The following is a 25,833-nucleotide window of genomic DNA, read 5'->3' as shown; positions in this document are numbered from 1 at the left end:
TGCTTAACTCTCACTCTGACTTGGGTACATACCTATTGGTACTACTCCTATAGAGAGTAATCTACCATCCATTTAAAAAGAGCTCACCCACCCCACCCACTATGTTCACATCAAAAAGACACACTAGCTGATGGAGCGCCATTGTGAGAGGTTCACTGAGAATCCAAGATCTGAAAGGGGAGGAGGCAGAATATAAAGTGCATTTCCCACCTAGTCCACTCCATCTCAGCAAACCTTTTTAGAAAAGCTTATATGCAAAGAACATGAAATATTAGTTTCATATGAGTCAGCAGGGAAATTTGACAATCAAGTACTGAGAGCAGTACATTTTATGGACCCAGGTAGGGCTTTTACAAAATATTATTTCTTTTTCTAATAAACTATTTAAGAAGACAAGAAAACTATGTTTTTAAGTAAGATAAATTTTGGTACGTGTGGTAGACATTTATCATTGCCTTTCCAGCTTCCAGTAAGCCTCCTTATGCCCTTAATCTTCATTTGAGACCTTGTCCCTTGCTCTCTCTCAATCCACTGGACGTTCAGGGTTCCACAGGCCCCAGGGGACGTCAATGACCCAGGCCTAAGTCAACCAGTGCATAGTATTTCCCTACCTCACAGTCAAGGTTCAGAGCAAGCATGGGGTCCAAATCAGTTCAATCAGAGTGAATCCCATAAGCTGTGTAGGACCAACTGGAAACGATGCTGAGGGTAAAGCTGACCATGGAGGGAAGACAATCTAGAGGAGCAGAAACGAGAGACGGAAAGAAATGGAGTCTTGGTGATATCATCCTCAAACAGCCCTACTTACACCTTTCACTTTTGATATGCATTAAATTCTTTTCCTCTTGCATCTGTGTTGGTTTTCTGTTAGCTACCACTAAAATCAATGATTGTAATGATTTCAGATGAGATGCTACTATATGGAAACAAATATTTATACAGCCAATATAATTATGCATCAGTTACTTTCCACTTTTATCTCTAGATCCTTTATGCTAAACCTCAGGAATTATGAATTCTTTCTGAACATATTGATACTGTTAATAACCTGGTTATTATTTAACAGGAAAGGAGTAAGGGAAAACTAGATAATACACGCATGCCATTTATAGAGCTTTGCAAGGAAGCTGCAGTTTAACACTCTCCAAGTCTATTATTCCCCACAAATCAATGGGGTTAAGGTCTGGACAAAGGCAGTTTAGACACATGCCCAGTAACATCTGGGTAACGTGGAAAGGAGAGTACCTTTCAGTCACACTTGGAAGCAAGTCAGTGGCCAGAATAGGTGTGGCCACTGCAAGCTCGGGAAGATTTGATATTTCAGCTCCTGAACGTGAGAGTTTCCTCTCTTGTGCCCTTGCCCTCTTGGCCCTCTTGCTCTCTTGGGACCCAGGACCCACACAATGGACTGATGGACTGAATTTAGCCTGATGCTCCATGGGACTCAACTCCACCATGGAAAGGAAACTCTGGACACTGGCCCGTACTACTTTGGGTTCTGCTGGAGCCCCAGCTACATATTTTCCAGGACTGGTTTAAGGACAATAGTAAAACTTTGCAACCCAAGGAATATAATTCCATGCCAATAAAAACCATTCATTCTCCTGTTCAAGTCTTAGAAAATTCCTTCTCTGAAGATATTGCAAGAGCCACCCCACTCCCACTAGCAACGGAGGAATCCCCCAACCCAACCCTCCAGCAACAAAATAACTCCTAGTTTTTGCAGCTATGATCTAAAGCATGTAGGAATATGTCTCCTTGACTTCTTATAACCCTAAAATCAGGATTCTTTTTTTCTCACTGAATTTTTCTTAAGTTTTTTTTCAGTAACATTTTTCTTAAATTTTCCTTAACTTTTTTTCACTGAGCTCTACTATAAAACATTCCTTCTAGAATAAAAAACTTTCCCTGAAAATTGCAATAACTAAAAACAGTGGGTTTTAAATAGTAGATTCATAAATTATTCTTAGGGATGTATCACAAGGGGAGTTGGCCTATATAACATTAAGTTGTGTATAAAATATATAAAGATAATTGAAAATGTGAGTAGGGCCCCAATTCAAAACAAGGAAAAAAAACCAAAAACCCAATTGAAACAGTCAAGTGAATTTCAGACATGTGAGTCTGAAAACAAAGGGTTACTCTAAATTGATCACGTATTAAGTTGCCAGCTTCAAACCCAAGTCATGCCGCATCAACCTCAGAGCCCGTGTGGACAATGGGCAAGGTTAGCCTAATTCCCCTTGGTTCAGCCCACGTTGGCTCTGTCTCTCAATACAGCAGTGTTTTGTTTTGTATGGTTCCTTATTGAGGTGCTGACCTCACACTCTGCTCCCCAGAGGTATGGACAGTAGCTGGAGCTGAGGAAATGTCATGCAGCAGTTTTGTGCAAAAGAAAATTAAGAAATGTGCACGATACATGTGGAGCCATTGTTCCTATCTAAGCTTATTAGCTGTTTTCCTGGGAGAGCACAAAAGAGTTCCCATCACGTGAGGGGAAACCTGAGGGGCCTCCTGGACGACCCGTCACTGCAGGCCTCATTTCATTCCAAGGGAGTTCAGTGGAGGCCTATTGAAAGGAGGTCACAGGTATTTACCTTTCTTCCCTGTCTCTCAATTTGTTTTATAAAGAAGAGAACATGCCAATGCTCTCCTCATTCTTGAGCCCTCAATGCATTCATCCTGCAGATTTTTTTTATGGAAGGGTAGACTTTTATTTAAAACAACAAAAGAAAATGTTATTGGAATAGACTTAAGCTTTAGCCACAGATAAACTGATTTCTTACTTTAGGTACACTGGGTTACATCCACCCAGTCTTGTCATTTTAAAAAAATTTATTGGGGTGACACTGGTTAATAAAATGATATAGGTTTCAGGTGTATAATTCTAATACATCATCTGAATATTGTATTGTGTGCTCACCACCCAAAGGCAAGTCTCCGTCCATCACCATTTATCCCTAGTCTTATCATTTCTTACAAGTCAGAACAGAGTGGTGGTGGCATTTGTGGCCTAACATGTCCTTAAATATCACCCACGTCTAATAATACTGCAACAACATTCACATAAAGAATTGTACAAGGGGATACAATTTCCTCAGCTCCAGCTACTGTCCATACCTCTGGGGAGCAGAGTGTGAGGTCAGCACTTCAATGAGGAACCATACAAAACGAAACACTGCAGTATTGAGAGACAGAGAAGATGGAATAATAGTTTACAAATGCCATTATTTGGTTATTAGGCTAATGTATGTAAAAGTAAGGTCTGAATAACCCAAAAGAGTAGATGTCTCAAAATTTATCTTGAAAATATGGTTAAATATGTATGGTAATTAACCTCAAATCATGTGTATGTTTTCATTCATAAATATTAATTAAATGCATATTTTATGCCAGGCACTGTGCTGGGTGCTAAGAGTACACATAAATGAAAAGGAATATCTGCCTTCAAAGGTTTCTCCCTATAGTAAGGAAAACAAGAAGATACACATGGTTCTATAAAGTTTAAATTATATAGAATATGAAGGAAAATAAACATATATTAAAGTGCAAGTGTGAACAGAATGGGTCACATGGCTAACTTCCAAGATGCTTCTCAGAACAGCCTGCCTTGGTAAATTTCCACTTACCTGGCCTGGTCTGCTCACTGAAGAACTAAGAAATCTGACTGTCAGCGTGTTGAGCATAAATCTGTCTCTGGGACATTAACATATATTAACTGAATTTACCAACACAAATGCATAATCAGGAATTTTAATTCTAATTAACTAGTTTAGAATGAAATTTTTATTATCTGCCTCCCAAAAAAAGTTTATAAAAACAAACTCCTCCCTTGCTTCAGCTGTTAAAACCTACTTTGAAAAAGAAAAGAAACTTACATTTCCTTGAGAATTATGGACAGAGGGCTTAAGATGACACAGCCAGCTCATTCTGCTTCCAAAAACAGATCTACATACACATTCTCAGTTATTCTCACAAGAATGTTTAGATGAGTATAGAGAACTTAGTTGAATGCAACACATTTGATGACTGCAGGCTGTGAAAGCACAAAGAATCTATCTCCACACTACTGAAACCGGCTGGGGATACCTGAATAGTTAAGGTAACAGTCACCCTACTCCTGGCCAAGCAATGGCATGCTTTCCCAGTGACCAACCTACACTCATATTAACTTATCTTTTTAAAGTTTTAATGTATCTAATTTTAATGATGCACATATTTTTCTGACTGCAGACAAGTTAAGGACAAAATTAAAATTACCTGTAATCATCTCCTAGCTTTTAGAATGCATTTTCTCTCCACTCTTTACTACAGTTTCATAGATGGATAGATGGATGGATGGATGGATGGATGGATGGATGGATGGATGGATGGATGGATGGATAATCATATACATATGTGTATATGTATCCTATGGTAAGCTGACATGTTTCATATCAGCATGGTGTCATACTCAAAGATATTTCAGTGCAGCATCTAGAATAATTGAAAAGTAATTTAACGTCTTCAATAGTCTTTTGCAAAAAAAAAAAAAAAAGACAAAGCAGAAATATATTTAACAATAATTCTTTTAAACCCTTTTATTTTATTTCGTCTCTCAATGCTGCAAGTCTATAATTCTCTCCCACCTCCAAAAATTATTTACCTCCTTCAAAACTCACTCATTCTTTTGAAATGAGCAAGCTTTCTTGCTCTTTCCATTTTCTTCTTGGTCCTTTCCCAGTGTAAATCTGACTCTCACCCCATCAGCATCAGCACTGTTCAGCTTCTATTTCCCCATTTATCTGTAAGCAGAATGAGCCCAGTGCCAAGCACACTGTGATATCTGAACACACAAACATATCCACACTCATGAACATCTGTACATATAGGGTTTTATAAAATTGAATTAATGCTCAGCATAACTTTGGGTCACATTTTACATTGTAAACAATTTCCCAAGTCAATAATTTCTTCCTATAGACTACTTCTTTTCTCTCTCTCTCTCTCTCTTAAGGTATTACATACATGTCCTCATCCCCCCATTGCCCTCCCACCCTCCACTCATGACCTCACCTCTCTGGTGTCTGTGTCCCTTGGTTAGGCTTATATGCATGCATACAAGTCCTTTGGTTGATCTCTCCCCCTTACCCCCACCCTCCCCTACCTTCCCTCTGAGGTCTGATTGATGCTTCTCTGTATAGACTACTTCTTATTGGTTGCATAATATTCCGTTACACAACTGTTCCATAATTTCATCATTTCCCAATTTGGATTTTTCCCTTTTCTCTACATAAATGAGGCATCCATAAACAACTTTGCACAAAATCATCTTTGATTATTCCCTTAGAATGATTTTCTAGAGGTGAAGTCACTGGAATTGACTGAATATGAACTTTTTAAAGTCTCAATACAGACTGCCGAATTGCTTTACAGAAAAATTACAATTTCAATGTCAATCCCACAGCATGTAAAAGCGGCCTTCTCCCTGAACCCTACTAGCACAGAGTATTGGGGATTTAGGACATTTATCTTTTCAAATTGGTATTTGAAAAAATTAATACCTTTAGTAAGGACTGACTTATGTATTAAATCTTACAGGTTATACAGTTAGTGTTTCCAAGGTGATCCTATGTCCTCTATTTCAAAATCGATGCCTTATTTTTGGAACAAGGTGAAGTATAAATGAATACATTCTCCAAGTTCTGCCTGAGCATCTCACTGTTGATTCCAAGAGGGATAATTTGAGACTATCCCATGCGCAATAGAAATGCATAAGAAAGCTCTGGGGAGGACACTAAAGGCCTTTTAAATGGAGAAAAATGATCAAAAGGAGTTCTGAACAAAAGTTATTTACAGTTAGACAATGGAGGTAAGTATACATGCTAGATTATTACATTAGTGGCCCCCAAAGAAGCATGGATCCTGGCATCCAGGCCCTCATATAGTCCTTTCCCACACTAACTCTGAGCTTGACATGACTTGCTTTGGCCAAGGGAATATTAGCAAATACGACACCATGGAGGCTTATAGCACCTGTCCATTAGGACTTGCCCACCAACATGTGAAGAAGCCCAGATGAAAGAGGACAAAGAGAGAATCGTCAATAATCCCTACGGTTCCAGTTGAGGCAACAAATACATGAGTAAGGCCAAATTTGACCCTTTATCTCAGTCAAACTGCAAGTCAGGAACAACCGTATGAGTGAGCTCAAGTGAGAACAAGGGGGAAAATGTGCAAATTTATGGTGCCTTCATCCATAAATCTAGAGTTTATGTAGCAATTGATAACTGATCCAACACATTCTAGGCATAAGAAATAACACTCATTCAACATTTATTGAGCATTCACAGTCCTGAAGGAATGACGCATGAGTGAATAAAAAAATAACTATATAGTGTGACAAGGGCTGTAATATTTGATAGGTAGTGGCACAAAGGAAGGAGTTCTCTACTTTGCTTTTCACATATAAGTGAAATCATATGGTACATATTTTTCTTTCACAGGAAAGAAAAACACATGAACTTTGTCTTGAAAAATGTCCAGGCAGACTAAGAAGAAAGATTCTAATAGGTAGAAGAAACAATGAGATGCAGAGATGAGAAATAAAACAAGATGTTCAGGGACCTGCATATGGCTTTATCCAGTAGGAGTACAAGTAGTTGGTAGAGAGAAGCAAAAGATGTTCTTCAGACTCAGGTGAGTTTTTTGTTGTTGTTCTTTTTCTAGTTCTATGTAATGCAAAGTTAGAGTGTTTATTTTAGATTTTTCTTGTTTCTTGAGGTAGGCCTGTAATGCTATTAATTTTAGGACTACTTTCACTGTGTCCCATAGATTTTTGGTTGTTGTGTTCTCATTTTCACCTGTTTCAAGGAATATTTTTTCTTCCTTGATCTCATTGTTAACCCACTCATTGTTTGGTAACATGTTATTTAGCTTCCATGTCTTTGTTTTTCAGTGTCTTTTTTTCTTGTAATTGATTTCTAGTTTCATACCATTATAATCATGCTTGATATGATTTCATTTTTCTTAAGTTTATTGAGACTTGTCTTGTAACCTAACATATGTTTTATCCTAGAAAAATGTTCTATGTGCATTTGAAAAGAATGTATATTTTGCCCCAGCTGGTTTGGCTCAGTGGATAGAGAGTTGGTCTGGGGACTGAAGGGTCCCGGATTCGATTCTGGTCAAGGGCACATGCCTGGGTTGCAGGCTCCATCCCCAGTAGGGGGCATGCAAGAGGCAGCCAATCAATGATTCTCTCTCATCATTGATGTTTCTCTCTATTCCTCTTCCTTCCTCTTTGAAATCAATAAAAATATATTTTTTTAAAAATGTATACTCTGCTTCTTTGGGGTGAAATGCTCTGAAAATATCAATTAAATCCATCTAATCTAGTTTGTCATTTAAGACTGTCAACAAAATCCCCACTGATATTCACAGCCAGAGGTTATGTGGATACCTCTTCCCAGCTCTGGTGCTCTGTACTAGGGAGCCTGGTTTTTCAGGGGGAAGCTTTACAGCTGAGATATTTCTCCAGAATCTCAGTCATTGCCTGTGGGAGCCAGGCTAGTCCTTTTCCATCTTCCTACCAGTCTTGATGTGGCTTCTTCTGTAAATCCTTGGTTGTAAGACTTCTCTTCAGCTAGTCTTCAGTTGGTTATTCAGGTTGACTGCTCTATGTTTTAGTTGTAATTCCAGTTTTGTCCTGGGAGGAGGTGCATATAACATCCACCTATTCTGCCACCATCTTGGATCTCAGTCACTAAGATTTTTGGTACAAAGAAACTGAGAGTAAAATAAAAGAGCATCAGTTAATCTTTGGCTGACAAAAGTAATTTATTTATTGAGTCTCAAACATGAAGGCAAATTTTTATACTAATAAGAATATGATGCAAAAAAAATTTTTAAATAGCCCTGGCCAGTGTTCTCAGTGGTTAGTGTCAGCCTATGCACTGAAGGGTTGCAAGTTTGCTTCCTGCACCCTGGTGGGGGGGAGTTTGGGAGGCAGCCAATCTATGTGTCTCTCTCACCTCTCTCTCTCTCTCTCTCTCTCTCTCTCTCTCTCTCTCTCTCTCTCTCTCTCTCTCTTTCTCTCTATCTCCCTCCTCCTCCTCCCCTCCCTTTCACTTTCTAAAAATCAATGGAAAAAAATAACCTCTGGTGAGGATTAACACCAAAAGAAAATTAAAGAGCCCTAGACGGTTTTAGGCCTGCGGACTAAAGGGTCCCAGGTTCGATTCCGGTCAAGAGCATATGCCAGAGTTGCAGGCTTGATCTCCAGTAGGGGGCATGCAGGAGGCAGCCGATCAATGATTCTCTCTCATTGATGTTTCTATCTCTCTCTCCCCCTCCTTTCCTCTCTGAAATCAATAAAAATATATTTAAAAATAAATAAAAGGACTTAGAAAAAGTCCTTTATTCTCTTTAAAAAATTAGAGAATAAAGTAAAGAAAAAATAAAATTTTAATTTGTAAATATCTACACTGGTGTTGGCTGTTCAACAATTTACTGTATGTGTAAAAGCTATAACTTATTTGTTCTTGGAAAATGTGTTAGGCACCAAGCTTTGCACATGGTCCTCCACACATACACACCCTAAGAACAATGGGCTCAGAATAGATGGAGCCCTTTTTAACCTCATCTGTTGTTGATATTTATAGAGGAGTCTCCCTCTTGCTCCAGATAAGGAATGACATACCATGCAACAAAATTAGCGAGGGTCAATAGAACAAGAGTCAGCAGTTAATTGATTGCAAAAGGAAAGCTTCAGTGAAAGGAGCCAGACCCCCTGTTTTCTCAGGATAATCAAATGCCTGACTCATGTAGACTCATAAAATTGACTTGTTTTTTTAAATTGATCTAGTTGACTGATGTTTGGATATTACATAAACCTTATGTGTCCTCAAGATAAGACTATACTGCACTATACTATTAAAGCCAGACATCTAATTATTTCATCCCACATGAAAACAGCTCAGGATGGATATCTTTCCCACTAAGACAAGGCCTTGTTTTGAAAGGGTCAAGGAGCTGTGTAAGCCTACTGAGAAACACCTTCTGTAAGTCATGCCAGTGAGACAATTCTTCTGCTATAAAAAGTAAAGAAGAAGTTATAACTACAAACGCATGATATATGTAACTATTACTCTGAATTCTGTTTTGCTTATTCAAAACTGACTCTAGTGTAGTATTTTATAACTTTATATCACATTTTAAATCTATAGAATATTAGCTAGAGGCAGGACTTTAGAATTTTAGTAGCCTAATTAATCACCCAAAAGAGAAACCTCATGTACAATATCGCTAGAGATTAGACATAAATGTGTATAATGAAAGGAAAGGAGAAAAATAATTATTCAAGTAAAAATAAAATCTCAAAGTAGCACAATTCATTTTTGAGCAATTCTAAGAAAACGCTCCTATAAATTGGAGCTAAATAGGATTCTTGAAATTTCCACCCAATGTCACCTTCTGGAAATGCATGTGATTAATCTAGTACATTTTGCTTTTGTGTGCATACAAAGCTATATAACTGAACTTTGTTAGATTTTGCTTTTGCAAAATTTTTAGTATTTATTATTTAATGAAACCTCAGTTTAACTTCCATATTTATATACAAATACTTTTCAAGATTTTAACTGTACATATGTAAAATGCCTAGTTGCTAAATGTATTTTATCCAGTATCTCTATCAGTAAATATTTTAGTGCAACTTCAAATATATATGTATAAATTATATGCATGTTTTCTTTACTATTATGTAAGTATAAGATATATCAATATAAATTTAATAAGATCATCTGCAAAAATAAAGAGTTCTATTCCACCCATTAAACATAGTGGATTATATATACACATTTACTACTACTCTCTTCGCAACCTGAAAAAAAAACTGACAGTAAAAGATTTACAGATGACAAAACTGACATCTTGCAAGTAATAGGGGTGAGGGTAGGGGACTGAGAGAAGTAAAGTGACTAGAAAGGTCCAACTCACAAATTCCTATCAGATTTCAGAAGGACTTGGAAACTAGAAACACTGCGTAGAAGTCTTAGTGGAAACATGAGGATTGATTGAAAAAACCCATCTGCACTCTATTTGGTTAAATGACTCCCCTCACTCCAACCTATACATTCTAGCAGAAGACAGTAAGCTTACTTTAGAAAGCTTTATATGGTAGAGCAAAGCACTTTACTGAAGGTGAGACATCCAGACCCCTTCCTTTATTCAGCAACCAGAATACTAGAAGTCAAGTTTACTCCATCCATGCATGAGACTGGAAATTCCTCTGAGGAAATGAAACTGCTAAAAGAATAGCTACACTATTTGGCTATTCCAGAGTTCAAAAGCATGTTCATTGCCTTACTACCCTATTCTGAAGCTCACCAACAGATAAGCCTCAAACCTACACATGCTAATTTCATTAAGCTTTTTAGTGTCTCATTCTTTAACATAAACAAAGAGCTAAGGATAAACAGAAATTTGCAGCAGGGCTACATAAGAAAAAACAAACAAACAAACAAACAAAAATAGAAACTAAAACTACCAGAGTAGAAATGGCACTCAGAAAAAAAAAAGAGCACAAATTTCAAAAATTAAAAAGGCAAACGAACTAAAAGAGCAATCTATAATCAGAGCTCTAAGAGAAGATATTATAACCATGAAACAAGAATAATGGGTTATAATCAAAGAAGAGTCGTAGAAAAAGGAAAACATGTTGGAAATAAAAATGTCAGCCAAAATTAAAATAATTCAACACAAAGACTGGAAGATAAAGATAACAAAATACAACAGAAAGTAGAACTAAAAAATAATGATATAGAAAATAGGAAAGAAATCAGAAAACAAAAATTAATGTGGACGTTCACATATATAATTAATGGGAGTTCCATAAAAAGAGAACAGAGAAAAGAAAGGGAACTAAAACAAATACAAGAAAAAAGTTTTCAAAACTGAAGGGGTATCCAGATTATAAGGAACCACCAAGTGTTCTGCACAATAAATGAAGACAGAGTAACAATAAGGCATAACAATAAGGCACATCATCCTAAAAGTTAGGATCACTGGAGGAAAAACGAGCATTTATCCAAGTTTCCAGAGAGAAACAAAGAAATAGGAATCAACATGGCATTAGATTTCTTGATAGCATCTCTGAAAGTTTAAAGTAGATGAAACAATGCATTATAAAGAAAAAAAATTGCCCTGGTTGGTTTGGCTCAGTGGATAGAGCATTGGCCTATGGACTGAAGGGTCCCGTGTTCCATTCAGGTCATGGACACACACCTTGGTTGCAGGCTCCTCCCTGGCCCTGGTTGGAGCGTGTGCAGGAGGCAACCAGTCAATGTGTCTCTCTCACATCGATGTTTCTCTCTGTCTCTCCCTCTCTCTTTTCCATTCTCTCTAAAAAGCAATAGAAAAATATCCTTGGGTGAGGATTTAAAAACTAATAATAATGAATATTTAAAAAAGAGAATAAATCTCATTTAAAAAAAGAAAAAAATTAACTATAATACTATCCTCATCAAAACTATCAATCAAGGCATTTTCAGACATGCAAGTTCTTCCACAGCTTCTCTCCCACATGTCTTTTTTTTTTTTTTTTACAGAGAGGAAAGGAGAGGGATAGAGAGTTAGAAACATCGATGAGAGAGAAACATCGATCAGCTGCCTCCTGCACACTCCCCACTGGGGATGTGCCCACAACCAAGGTACATGCCCTTGACTGGAATCAAACCCGGGACCCTTCAGTCTGCAGGCCGATGCTCTATCCGCTGAGCCAAACCGGTCAGGGCCCACATGCCTTTTATCAGAAGCCATTGAGAATGGGATCCACCAAAGTGAGGGAGAAAAGCAAGAAAAAGGAAGACATTAAATACAACAAAGTAGGAAACGAACAAAGAAAAGAGGCAAAGAGAATTCTAAAATGGTGAAGAAAAGCCAGAGGGAAATAGCTACACCTCATATCTAGAAGGCAACCAGTCCACTGCCTTAATAATGGAAACACTGAATATTAAACAAAATCTTTATGTAATCATACTGAGACAATGGTATTAAGGCAAGAGTATGAGTATAAGTAGAATATAGAACACAATCCTTATCTTTCATAATAGAAGTAAACAGATAATGTCTACAATAGAATAATCAAATAGAAATATAGGGGTAAATGGCAAAGGCAGTAGCCTTTGGGGAAAAGAAATGAGGGTAGTAATGGGTATAACTGAAAAATACTATTTTTCTGTTATAAACTTTTTTTAATTTTTAAGCTTTGTAAATGTATTTCATTCTTATAGAGAAAAATTAATAGTTGTAATTTTTTCTTTCTGGAAGTGAGAAGATTGTGGATTCTGAGGATGCACATTCCATTTTGGAAACCATTTTATACAACAAAATCTTACTTCAATAGCAAGGCTTCCTAGAAACTACGTAAGTGAGGAGGGAGTCACAGAAAAAAATGTAGAATTCAAAGAGAATGCTCTAGCCTTCTCAAATAATCCTTTAATGACATTTCATGTAGAACCCAGTAGTCTGCCCAGACTGTTAGTTCTAGGGATCCGGAAGCCCGGTTTCCTTTCCCTGTGCAAAGCAGAGATTCTGGTTTCACAATATTCATAAATACTCCACCTGGAGCACTAGTTAAAAATGTTGACTCTGTAGTCTGCACGACTATGGGTTTCTTTTTAGTGGAAAGTGTGGCATTGACACCCAGGAATCTGTATTTTCACAATTGCTACAGGTGATTTAATGTCATTGATGCCCAGATCTTTAGAAAGATCATCGGGCTGGCCAGTTGGCTCAGTGGTTGAGCGTCGACCTGTGAACCAGGAGGTCGCAGTTAGATTCCCAGTCAGGGCACTTGCCTGGATTTTGGGCTCAGTCCCCAGTGTGGGGCATGCAGGAGGCTACTGATCAATGATTCTCTGTCATCATTGATGTTTCTATCTCTCTACTCTCCCTCCCCCTTCCTTTCTAAAATCAGTAAAAATATATTAAAAAAAAAAAAAAAAAAGATCACCAGTGTGTTCTTCTTAAGGGTAGGGTTTGGCAAACTTTTTTTGTAAAGAGCCAAAGAGTTAATATTTTAGGCTCCACGAACCATACAGTCTCTATTGCAAATACTCATTTCCATTATTGTATGTAGTGTGAAAGCAGCAATAGACAATCTTACCTAATAATAGACAAACATGTAAAGTGACTGTACCTCCGCTATGCCACCAGCCAATCAGGAGTGATATGCAAATTAACCCAACAAAGATGGCGGTTAATTTGCATACACAGGCACCGAGTGACGGGGGCGGGTGGGACACTTGCGTCATCGCCATGGTGACAACGCAGGCACTCTGTCCCACCCCTGGTTTCTCAGGGCCTCTGGGCAGCGTGGGAAGGCAGGGCTGGAGCAGAAAGAGGTGGCTCCCGGAGCAGAAAGAGGCGGCTCTGGGGCCTGAGCGGAAAGGGGCTGGGCCGTAGTGGAAAGGCGGTGCCGGCAGCCAGGGAGAGGAAAGCCCATTCTAGCACGAATCTTCATGCATCAGGCTTCTAGTATGTAAATAAATGAATGTGGCTATATGCCAGTAAAAATGTAATTGTGGAAACTGAAATTTTGATTTTATACAATTTTTATGTTACTACTCCTCTTTTGATTACTTCCACTTAAAAATGTAAAAATCGCCCTAACCGGTTTGGCTCAGTGGATAGAGCATTGGCCTGCAGACTGAAAGCTCCCAGGTTCGATTCCAGTCAAGGGCATGTACCTTGGTTGCGGGCACATCCCCAGTAGGAGGTGTGCAGGAGGCAGCTGATCGATGTTTCTCTCTCATCGATGTTTCTAACTCTCTATCCCTCTCCCTTCCTCTTTGTAAAAAATCAATAAAATGTATTTTTTTAAAATGTAAAAATCATTCTTAATTGCAGGGTCTTGCAAAAATAAGTGGGAGGCCTGATTTGGCCCTCGACAGTAGTTTGCTGACCCTTGCTTCAGGGCATTGCACAACTACTGAGTAAGCAGCAACCCCAAGAGGAGTGCATGGGGAGAAGGACGCTCCAGAAACCAGACTTAGAAGATATCTGTGATTTGACATAAATCAGCCAAAGAAACTGAGCAAAATTGGTGCAGCAATTTAGGAGACTTGAACTCTTCCTCCTTTGAACTATCTTTTTGCCCCTCTTCTCTCCTGCTCCCTCCAGTTTGTAAACCAGTGAACACTTTTGTTTTTTTCTCAGTTATGTATGTTTGGTCTGTGTATTTTATCAGGAGCTCCAAAGATACAGTAAGGAAAACCCCCACACCTAGAAAGGTGATCCTAATATAGATCACAGGATATAGGATCCAGAGCACCCATTCTGCACAGAGAAAATCAGCATGAGTCAGCCTGCTCCAGGCTCCATCCATAGGATTTCCTTTGTATGATAGAATTGCTAATGTAACTGTCAACCTTAGGAGCTCCTCTTTGGCTAGTCCTGAGAGTTTCACCCTCTAACAAAAGTTCAGATGGAGCTGACCGCACTACTCTAATGCAATGACTAACCATTAGCTATTCCATCTCCAGCACTCAGCTGGAGACAGTCACAATACAAAGTCAAGGGGAGTAGTTGAGGAGTGAACAGTAAGGCTTAAATTTAGGCATAAAACCCTTCACCAATAAATTTAGCCTTTCCTTCAAAAGGCAACATTTTAAAATTCCACATATTGCAGGGACCAACGTTTCTCTTTGATCTTCCTGATTTTTGAGCAAATCAGTCTGAGAGCAGAATACTTGGTATTATGGTATAGATTTTTCATTATTTTCCTACTTAAAAGGAGTGGGAAGATCATAACTGACATGTTTGAGTTGCTGCCACAGAATCTGTTGCAGAATTCCTATCAGAATTTTTAAATCTGGCAATCAGGAGCCTGGCTTCTAATAAAATTTTCCAGATTATTTTTTCAAATGCAAGGGCAAGTAAGTTGAAGGAGGAGCAAGAAGTTGATGCAAGAACCATATCTTGTAAAATATTGCGATTTTGCATGGCTGATTGTGGGATCCTAGCAATAATGCATAATGAGAATTTGATTTGTGAATTAAGAAACTCAGATTTCAGATTTTGATCATCTGAGAAAATGTTTTGCAGAAAGAAGAGATTAGAGACCTATGAGCCATTTCTTACTTCACTTACTCTATGCAATCCTAAAATTTGGGGGTGGGGGGGATAGGTGGGAGGAGAGATTAACCAAAGAACTTATACGTATATATACATAACCCATGGACACAGACAATAGTGCAATGAAGGCCTGGGGAGAAGATGCAGGGTGGAGTGGGTCAATGGAGAACAAAAATAGGACATCTGTAATACATTCAACAATACATTTTTTTAAAAGAATATCTAAAAAAAAGTAGTTGTCAAATATATGATGTTCATTAATAAACCATTATTTTAGGATTCTTCATACATCACTCAATTTTCTTTTCCATATTAAAAGGATATATCTGAGGCCTCTTTATTCTATAAATTAATTTCAGAAACGTTTATCTATGTGTTTCTTCATAGATTTTTTGGCTATGTCTGCTTATTCACAAATATCTAGATAATTAGTGAAAAAGATCTTACCATTAGCCTTGAAAAGTATGTTCACTTCCATTGGTATATGTTATATATAGTTCTATACTTACAACCAGAAAGCAGTTTTTTCTTCCCTCATGTTTTGAGGAAACTCTGTATTCACCTCAAGTAATGCTGGTACAACTCCAGACAACAAGCACTCAAGCTCCTTCTGGCTCTATTTTAAAAGAGTTCATTTTGACAGTTCTAATTGTGACACACAGAAATGCCAGTCATGCAGCTGAACTTGCATTTCAAAGACTATCCTTCAGGACAGGATTTATTAAATATTAAATATGAGCATTAAGAATATCATACATTTTACATAGAATACTTTGGTCCCAACATTATTTCCTCACTGAAATCACTACTCAGTCCAATCCCTGGCCACTGTCTTACCTGAATTGTGGACTAGGCAAGGCATTTTCCTATAAAAATCAGCAAGTTAACTGGAGCAACCTCTCGGCAGGAAGGCGCTGTCAACATATATTACAATCCTTTTTTCTGAGTTATATTCAGATGATGATAAAGTGAAGTAAGTTAAGAAAGGAAAATTAATTTTCTTTATAAGAATCATCTAATGAAGCATTTATTCACTTCTGACAGGGATTCACCACATGTTGAGAGCAACATCCTGGGCTCAAGAGGAAAAATCAGATTCCATTCTTCATTCAAAAAAGAAGTGGATGTGACATGATTTCTAAAGTGGTAAATTAAGGAATTAGTGACTAGATCACAAGAATTGAGACAAATATTTTAATCAAACAAGTATATTTAAAATATTACTGTTGTATGCTTCCTTATAAAGATCCAGACAGGATTAAAGGATTTACTAAAGCCTACTGATGCCAACTCTGTGATTAAAAGTATCCTATTTTTTTTCTGGCAGACATTTAAACTACAAAAAGAGAATTAACTAAACAGTCAGGTTGTACAATTGGCTTTTTTTCCTTAAGAACATGATGTTTTTAGGAACAAGTATTTATTTGAAAATATCCTAACACTATCAAATTTTCCTATCTAGAATCCAAAATGTTGGAAAATCCAAGTAGCTAGATTTTTTCTTTTTTACTTACTAAAGACAATACCTGACCCCTACTAGGTGATAAACTTATATTTATTTAATGAATAATAAATAAAAAGGATTAGAATATGAAGAAAGTCAAGGTCTACATAGTATTTCTTTTTCCATCCTCTTCCTTTTAACCTTATCTTTATAGTATTTAAAATACCTGGTGCTGCCCTGGCTGGTGTGGCTCAGTTGGTTAGAGCATCATCCCATGCACCAAAAGGTTCAGTTCAATTCCTGGCCAGGACACATACCTAGAGTGTGAGTTCAATCCCCGGTGGGGTCACATATGGGAGGAAACGGATTGATGTTTTTATTATATATCGATGTTTCTCTCTCTCCTCATCCTCTCTCTAAAATCAGCAAAACATATCCTTGGATTAGCTTTTTTTTTAAAATGCCTGGTACTTCTTATAAAATGCAAGCAGTTGGGTCTTGCTTCACCCATCATCACTAATCATCAGGGAAATGCAGATCAAAACCACAAGATATTACCTCACACCTATCAGAATGGCTATCAAGAAGACAAGAGATTAAGTATTGTCAAGGTTGTTCAGAAAAGGGAACCCTTATACACTGTAGGTGGAATTGTAAAATGGGACAGCCATTAAGAAAAACAGCATAGCAGTTCCTCGAAAATCAATAAGGCATTATGTTAAGTCAGATAAAGACAAATTCCACATGACATCATTCATATTTGGAATCATAAAAACAAGTTAATAGATACAGAGAATGGTAGTTGCCACAGATGAAGTTTTTTTTTTTTTGGGGGGGGGGCGGTTAGGGGCAAAATGGGTGAAGAGAATCAAAAGGTAAAAACGTCCAGTTAGAACATAAATAAGTCATGGGGATATAATGTCCAGTTTGATGATTTTTCTATATATATAAAGAGCCAGGGTCCATAATGTCCAAAATGACCGAAGGCTCGACTGACCACCGGAAATCAATCCTGCAGTCAGTGGTGGACTGACTTCCGCCACGCCGACCCAGCACTGACTGCCATGGGGACTGTGATCAGACCCTGCTTTTCTCTCCGGGCCTGATTGCAGCACCCTCGACAGTCAGTGCTGGTTTGCTGAGGTCGCCAGGACTAACTTCCGCCACGCTGACCTAGCACTGATCAGACCCTGCTTTTCTCTACGGGCCTCTGTTCAGGCCTGATCGCAGCCCCCTCTGCCATGCTGCAGGTGCCTCAGTGACCCAGCACTGACTGCCGGGGCTGCAATCTGGCCCGGACAGAGGCTGGGAGAGAAAAGCAGGGTCTGATCACAGCCCCTGTGGCAGTCAGTGCTGGGTCGATGTGGCAGAAGTCAGTCCTGCAGTCAGTGAACATAAGGTCAATTAATATTAAGTGAACACAGGGTCAATTAATATCTCTTTGAGATGAGCTGAGAATATAAAGTACAGTGTAGAGCGATTACTTATATTATTTCACCTAAAACTCTTTTCAACTAAAATATTTTCCTTTATTTAAAATGTATCTTTATTGTTGAAAGTATTACAGATGTCCCTTTCTTTTAGTTTTTTTTTTTTTTCCTTTCCCATTGATCTCCTCCACCCTGCATCTGCCCCTTCCAGGCCTTCGCCAGACTATCGTCTGTGTCCAAGGGCTATTCCTATCTAATACATAGAAATCTAGAAAGATTTAGAGAAAATAAAATAAAAGATATGCCAGGTAAATATTAACAGAAGAGCTGAAGTTGCTGCATGAATACTGGATACGGGCTTGAAGCCAAAACACAACTCATGAGATAAAGTTAGTCATTGTAACATAACAAAAGGTTCTTTTCACTAAAGAGATAAGATGGTTCCCAATACTTATCCACATAATAGACAGTGTGGGGGTTCAGAATGAGCCTCATCAAGATGTGTCTCAGTGCTATGCAGAGTTTTGAGCTAAGGGCAATTTTAGCTTCAGGCTCAAGTAAAAATTCTGCCCCTCCCTTTAACTACCTAAAAAAAATTGAATTAGAGGCCTTGCCCATAATAAGACATTATCCTATATAATAAAAGGCTAATATGCAAATCGACCAAACAGCAGAACAACTGGTCGCTATGACACGCATTGACCACCAGGGGGCAGATGCTCAATGTAGGAGCTGTCCCCTGGTGGTCAGTGTGCTCCCACAGGGGGTGCACCGCTCAACCAGAAGCCAGGCTCATGGCTGGCTAGCGCAGCAGCAGTGGTGGGAGCCTCTCCCGCCTCCATGGCAGCACTAAGGATGTCCGACTGATGGCTCCTGGACTGCGAGAGGGTGCAGTCCAGGCTGAGGGACACCCCCCTCCGAGTGCACGAATTTCATGCACCAGGCCTCTAGTCTATATATATAAAAGCCTAATATGCAATGTGTCCCCTCGGGAATTTGATCACTTGCTATGATGTGCGCTAATCACCAGGGGGTGACACGGAACAAAGGAAGGCCCAGGCTGACAGCCCGCAGCTGCTAGGGACCCTACCCGTGCATGAATTTCATGCGCTGGGCCTCTAGTAGTTAATAATACTGTACTGAATATTTCAAAACTGCAAAGAAAGTAAACCTTAGGCCCAGCCAGCATGGCTCAATAGTTGAGCATCAACCTGTGAACCAGGTGGTCACAGTTCAATTCCCAGTCAGGGCACATGCCCAGATTGCAGGCTTGATCCCAGTGTGGGGCATACAGGAGGCAGCTGATCATTGATTCCCTCTCATCATTGATGTTTCTAACTTTCTCTCCCTCTCCCTTCCTCTCTTAAATCAATTAAAATATATATATTTTTTTAAAAAGTAAGTAAACCTTAAAAAACTTGTATGATGATGAACATTAACAAGATGTATTGTAGTGACCGTTTTACAATATACAAATATCAAATCATTATGTTATACACCTAAAACTAGTATTATGTCAATTATACCGTAATAAAAAAATTTATGGGCATTAATAGAACATTTAATCACATTAACTGAGTTCAAGTTTAATCCCTAAAAATACTTAGTTTCCTTATTCTTTATACTATTATATGAAATAAATAAGTTCAATCTAAACTACTTGATTATCATTATTTTTGTTCCTTATTTTAAACTATAAAGTCCATGTATACTATTGCAAATTGATGGGGGTGTCATCTATTACAGGTCTATACCTAATTATCTATAAAACAGTAATGGAAACATGACTGTCCCAGTCAGGCACAAGGATTTCCTTCCATTTTAAAAAAGTACTTCTAACCCAGCTTAACAACTAATCCCATTTCAATTATGGACTTGAAAAAATGTATTAGAGGCACATTTTTAAAAGCAAATACAGCATGGAATCTTGCTTTTTACTGAGTCAGTTTAATTTTGCTTCTTTATTTGCTTTCATGGCTATATGATTTATGTCCTTCTTCTGGACAACTTTAGTATGCAACCCTCATTCTTTAAACAACCAAAAAACCCCACAGACTTAATGTGTATGAAAACTTAAGATGGCACAGACAACAGGGGGATGGGGGCATGAATGGGAGGTGGGGGTAATAGGGGAATAAGGACACATATGTAATACCTTAATCAATAAAGAAATTAAAAAAAAAACTTAAGATGGTACTGTCAACTGAAGACACCATAAATAGCACCATAAGAACATTTGTGCTAAATTTTAACACTGTTCATTAACAGTTCCATCTTCCTGAGTTTGCGTTTGTTCTTTGGCATCGGCTTAGGATATAATCCATTTTTCAGAAGGTGTTCCTTGCTGAGGCGAATTTGAGCACCATGCTGAAGCTGGAAGGAGCATAAAGCTCGAAGAGGGCGAAGCAAAGTCTGTTAAGATAAAAAAAAAAATACTAAAAATGTGTCTGTGACAAGTTATGATATTCTATCTAGATTTTTCCTTCAGAAACAAGCATTATTATCTTAATTATCATTATTATTATTAGCTTTTAACTATGAAGAGCAACAAGTATTCTAATAAATATATGGGATTTCTAAACAAGTAATTTATTTAAATTCATACCTTACATACCACTAAGTAACTCCAGTAAAAAGACACAAATTGATTTTCCATATAGGTGATAAAGTTTGAATTTAGTTTTATACATTAAGATATTCAAACACCACAAAAGTGTTGCCATTATAATTTAATCTGTAACAAACAGACAACAAGAGACCTTTAGATAATAAAGATGAGTTGATTCATTTTCAATAACAGAAAGACACAAGCTTCCTGCTACCTAATAACAATTAGCTGATGGCAGTGATGGATAAGTGGTTGACTAAAGCACACTAATACATGGACCACATGCCAGTCAGACACCAGGTTTTGGTGCATTCCAAATAATCCTAACTGTATACATACCAGTCCAAATTTAAATACCTACAAGGCCAGCCATTTAACATATGCATGTGAATTGGGTGGATCCATAGGATAACAGAGAGTGGTGGAGGTTGTAAACAACTGGAGCATATACTTTTCCTAAAGTTATGCAAATTTTTAAAAATTTTAGGTAAAAACACTATACCAGTGCTTTATACCATCCAGAGATTTCAGTGTTTTAAACATATTTTGAGTCAGATTCTTTCCTTAAGCCTGAGATCCCTGATCTAATTCTTTTAAATAATAATAGCAACGCTTGATTTGAGCAGTTAAAAAAAAAAAGGAACAAAAAAAACTCACAGATTTAACTATAAAAATTTTAAAATGTCTGTGTGAAAAATTATTCCCTCACATATACAACACAAGTGGTAGAAAGGGCTTCTTAATAGCTTTAATGTACAAGGAACTCTTATAAATTTTAGCAGTCACTAGTAGTTGCTTCTTCATATCCATTCTTTTCTTCCTTATTAATCCTCTGTACACCATAAGCATCTATAGATGCTTTAAAAAATCATTTTTCGTGAAAATTTTCAACTGAAAATATTCAAGAATACCTGAATTGTGAGTAATATATTTATTTTTATAATATTCATTGAAAATTGATTTTTTATTAAATTCAAAATATCGTGGATGCGTGGCAGTTAACTAGTTAAAAAATCAAAAATTGTATTGAAGGTGGCAATGTGTACAGCTAGTGATATGACACAGTCTATCCAATAAGATGTAAGTGGAAGTCTCTGGGTTGGGCTCCCAGGGATTCTCTTTAAAACGTAACAGACCTAGCAGACAGAGGCTTTTGCTCTTTCTTCTGGACTGGAATATGATTGTTAGAGATGGAATAACCACCTTGTGACTACAGGGCAAAAAACATGAAGATTGAACCATATATATATATATGATAATGAACAGAAAAGCAGAAAAAAAACCTGGGTCTCTGATGCATTGCCAGCCCTGGACTGCTCACCTCAGCATTTCTTATTTACAGGAGAAAAGAAATTGCTATGTTGTTCAACCACTGCAGTAAGTGCTCCATAAGACAAACATCCTGGAAAAGCTCTGCATGACACTGTTGTAAATAGTCCCTTAGATTTGTATATGTATAAAACCCTAATATGCAAATAGACCAAACGGCAGAACAATTGACCAAGCGGTTGGTATAACATGCACTGACCACCAGCGGGTGCAAGCGAACCATGGCGGGTGTTGGCAGCAGGCAGTAGAGCAGGGAACATGGCGGGCGTCGGCCACGGCGGGATGGTGGAGCAGCTGAGCAGGGGCACCAGACCAAGGTGGAGTGCCAGTAACTCATCAGGGCGAGCCTCTGAAAATTCTTTGCTCCTGTGCGCCATGGGTGCGCCATGGTTTCGCCCTGCACTCGCACCCGCTGCCGGTGCCTGGCACCAGCCCCAATCACTTGGTGCCATCAGCGGGTGTGAATGGCGGCTGCTGGCCCCGATCGCCCCTCAGGCCTTCTCCACCTCCCCTTGCTCCTGAGGGGCGATCAGGGCCAGCAGCCACCTCTTGCACCCGCTGCCAGTATCAGCCCCGCTAGCACCCACTGTCCGAGTCGGAGCTGCTGCTTGCACCCACTGCTGGCTCAGGCCCTGATTGTACCCACAGCCAGCGCTGGAGCCGCGACTTACACCCGCTGCTGGCACCCGGTGCCAGTCCCAATTGCTCGGCGCTGTCAGCAGGTGTGAGTGGTGGCTGCCGACCCTGATTGCCCCTGAGGGCTTCTCCACCTCCCCCTGCTCCTGAGGGGTGATCAGGGAAGCAGCCACTACTCGCATCTGCTGCTGGCGCCGGCCCCAATCGCTCTGTGCTGTCAGTGGGTGAGAGCGGGGCTGGTGCCGTCAGCAAGTGGGAACGGCAGTGGTGGAAGCGGGGCTGCTGGTAGAGAGGGGATCAGAGGCCGCAGCGGGAGGGGCCAGGCAGGGGCACGGAGGATGGGCCAAGACCCACCCCTGTGCCTTTCAAGGTGCACAAATTCATGCACTGGGCCCCTAGTGTTCTTATAATTTCTTTTAACATCTTCATTTCTTCAAACAAGACAGGAAATTTGGAGATGACTATATATTACTTTACAGAGTCAACAAAGTGGACTGATTGGATTTTGCATCACTGTACTTAGGAAACATATCTAGGACTATGTACAGACTGAGACAATTGAAGGTTCTATTGCAATTTTATGGAATTTATTAAATTCTGCATAGACAGGAGAATACTATATTCCTCTGGTTAAGAGACTAACTTTTACCTCCTGAACATAAGCGTCTATTAATTTTCTGAGGTGATTAAGAGAATGAATTTTGGAGATAGAGAGACCTGAATTAGATCCCCACTCCATCTCTGTGCCAGTCACTAGAACTAGTCACAAATGTTCCAGTCTTCCCTGGTACATGATCAAACTGCATTTTCTACTCCCCTTTGAAGTTAGGTGGCGACATAAGTTGCTTTGGTTAACAGAATGTGAGCACAAATAATGCATGCCACCTCTGGGCAAAAGCTTTAAAGGCAGTATATGATTGACCACCTCCTTTTATTCCTTCCTTGAAGAAAATAGAATGACATGTCTAGATAGTGCCTTCATCAGCCTGGTTCCCTAAGTGACTGCAATGAGCAGAGATCCCCTGGCAATCACAATGGATAGGCAGTGTGAGAGAGACATACACCGTTGTTGTATTATGCCATTCTAATATTGGGTTTTTAAGTTACTGGAGCCTAATTCAACCTATTTTTTAATTGAATTTATTGGGGTGACATTAAATAATAAAATTATATGTTTCAGGTATAAAATTCTATAGTACATCATCTACATAATTTATTGTGTGTTCACCATCCCAAGTTAAGTCTCTTTCCATCACCATTTATCCCCTTTATCTTCTTTTACCTCTCCCCCTACTACCCTTCCCTTTTGGTAATCACTATGTTTTTGTCTGTGTTTATGAGGTGTTGTTATTTTGTGGGGGCTTTTTGCTTAATCCCTTTTCCTTTTTCACCCAACCCTGCAACCTCGCTCCCCTCTAACAATTAACAGTCTGTTCTCTATCTATGAGTCTGTTTTTATTTTGTTAGTTTATTTTGTTCATTAGATTCCATATATGAGAGAAATCATATGATACTTATCTTTATCTGATTAGCTTACTTCACTTAGCACAATGCTCTCCAGGTCCACCAATGCTGTCGGAAAGGTAAGATTTCCTTCGTTTTTACAGCTGCATAGTATTCCATTGTGTAAATGTGTCACAGCTTTTTTATCCACTCATCTACTGATGGACACTTGGGCTGCTTTCAAATGTTGGCTATTGTAAATAATGTTGCAATAGACATAGGGGTGCATATACTCTTTCGAATCAGTGTTTCAGATTTCTTCAGATATACATTATATGCATTATATCTGAGGCACTCAGATATCAGGAACAAAGAAAATCTACTTATAAAATAAACAAGATAGTTTCTAAAAGGTTACTTGGGGTAAAATCAGTGTTTTGTAAATCCTTTTGTCTATAGGTACAAAGTGAGTTTTCAAGGGGCCATTATTACCAACTGCTGCTGCTGAGTGTAGCTAAGGCACTTAGGCTACAGCACAAAGCTTGGCCACATCTGGTTATAAAAGTTCATAAGGTCAAACTTCACAAGCAGAGGGAGTTCTATAATAAAAAAGATTCCCAAGCTCAAGATTTCCAATGTATGAAACCCTGGTAAATACTATTGCAGCTGATGAAAATCACTAACTTTTAGTTCAAATTTTTTGTCAATCCTATCAGAGGGACAAGGAAGGGCAAAAGATTAATTATTTTGAGTGCCTGATGTCAGGCAATTACACTTTATCCCATTTAATTCTCACAACACTATGAGGTAACTAATGTTCTTATATTACAGATAAGAAAATAAGCATTAAGAGATTACATGAATTGCCCACTGGCGAAAAATGATGATAAATGATGAAGTTTTAATTCAAACCTGCTTCAAAGCTCCTATCATGCTAGACTTCCAAGTGTTTGTCAAACCTGCTTCAAAGCTCCTATCATGCTAGACTTCCAAGTGTTTGAAAAACTACTCAAAGAGTAAAGGATACGGATAAATCAACAGACTAAGAAAGCTATTATTTTGAGGAGCCCTACCTCTACAGAATGAAGCAGGCTGAAAAATTACTACTCTCCCCCATCATGTTAAGGTTCTATAACGATGCCATTAATTAAAGGTTATGAGTGGGGGGAAGGGTTGGCAAAGGAAAAAGAGAAAACACCTTTATGTTTCTCAGAAGAATGTACCAATTTTTTTTTATTATAGCTAGATCTGAACAGGCTGGACTTGGGGTGCCCCCACTAAGAAAGCTACATTTTTGCCATCTGCAGTAATAAGCAACTTGGGATGTTTCATTTTGCATTTCTTCTGCTCATACTTTAACCAACCATCTTATTAATACCTCCCAGATCACACGTCTGATTGTCAAACATCCTTTTCCTACTACTGCTGACAAAAGCAAAGAGAATGAGACTATTACTTTGGGATTTTATTTTCAATTTTATTCATAGATAACAATAACAAAAACTGAAGGATCATGTCATCATTCTATATCTTAAACTTTGTCTGTTGTTAAGATATTATACTCAGAACATAAGATAGGTTTCCTGCTATCATGGTACATTAATTAATACCAGAATAATCTACCTTATAAAACCAGGAAAGGGGGCAGCAGTAGCAGCATTAGTAGTAGTACTAATATAAACCCCATCCTGAACCCCAGCCCTATTATTTTACAACTATTATTATTAAACCACCACCACTACCAACATTAAAGCTTCTGTTTGGGATTGCAGTGAAGATCAAATTCCAATTGTGAGAGTAAGAGATATACCTCCATAAAGGATTCT

At 38.5% G+C, this 25,833-nt stretch overlaps 1 protein-coding gene across 3 annotated transcripts in view; it reads right to left on the bottom strand.

Moving 5' to 3' along the window:
* Window positions 1-17,823: 17,823 nt before the first annotated feature.
* Window positions 17,824-25,833, bottom strand: part of DTWD2 (DTW domain containing 2) — a 93,033-nt gene continuing 85,023 nt past the window's right edge. For all 3 annotated transcript variants that reach the window (XM_079760084.1, XM_079760082.1, XM_079760083.1), the window contains one exon: window positions 17,824-20,403. In XM_079760084.1, the coding sequence (XP_079616210.1) occupies window positions 20,233-20,403 (171 nt within the window). In that variant the 3' untranslated portion in view covers window positions 17,824-20,232. The remainder of the gene's footprint in view (window positions 20,404-25,833) is intronic.

The sequence above is a fragment of the Cnephaeus nilssonii genome (genome assembly GCF_951640355.1).
Source record: "Cnephaeus nilssonii genome assembly, chromosome: 2".
Lineage (NCBI taxonomy): Eukaryota > Metazoa > Chordata > Mammalia > Chiroptera > Vespertilionidae > Cnephaeus > Cnephaeus nilssonii.
The sequence above is the reverse complement of the archived record's forward strand: the minus strand, read 5'-3'. Positions and strand labels throughout refer to the sequence as shown.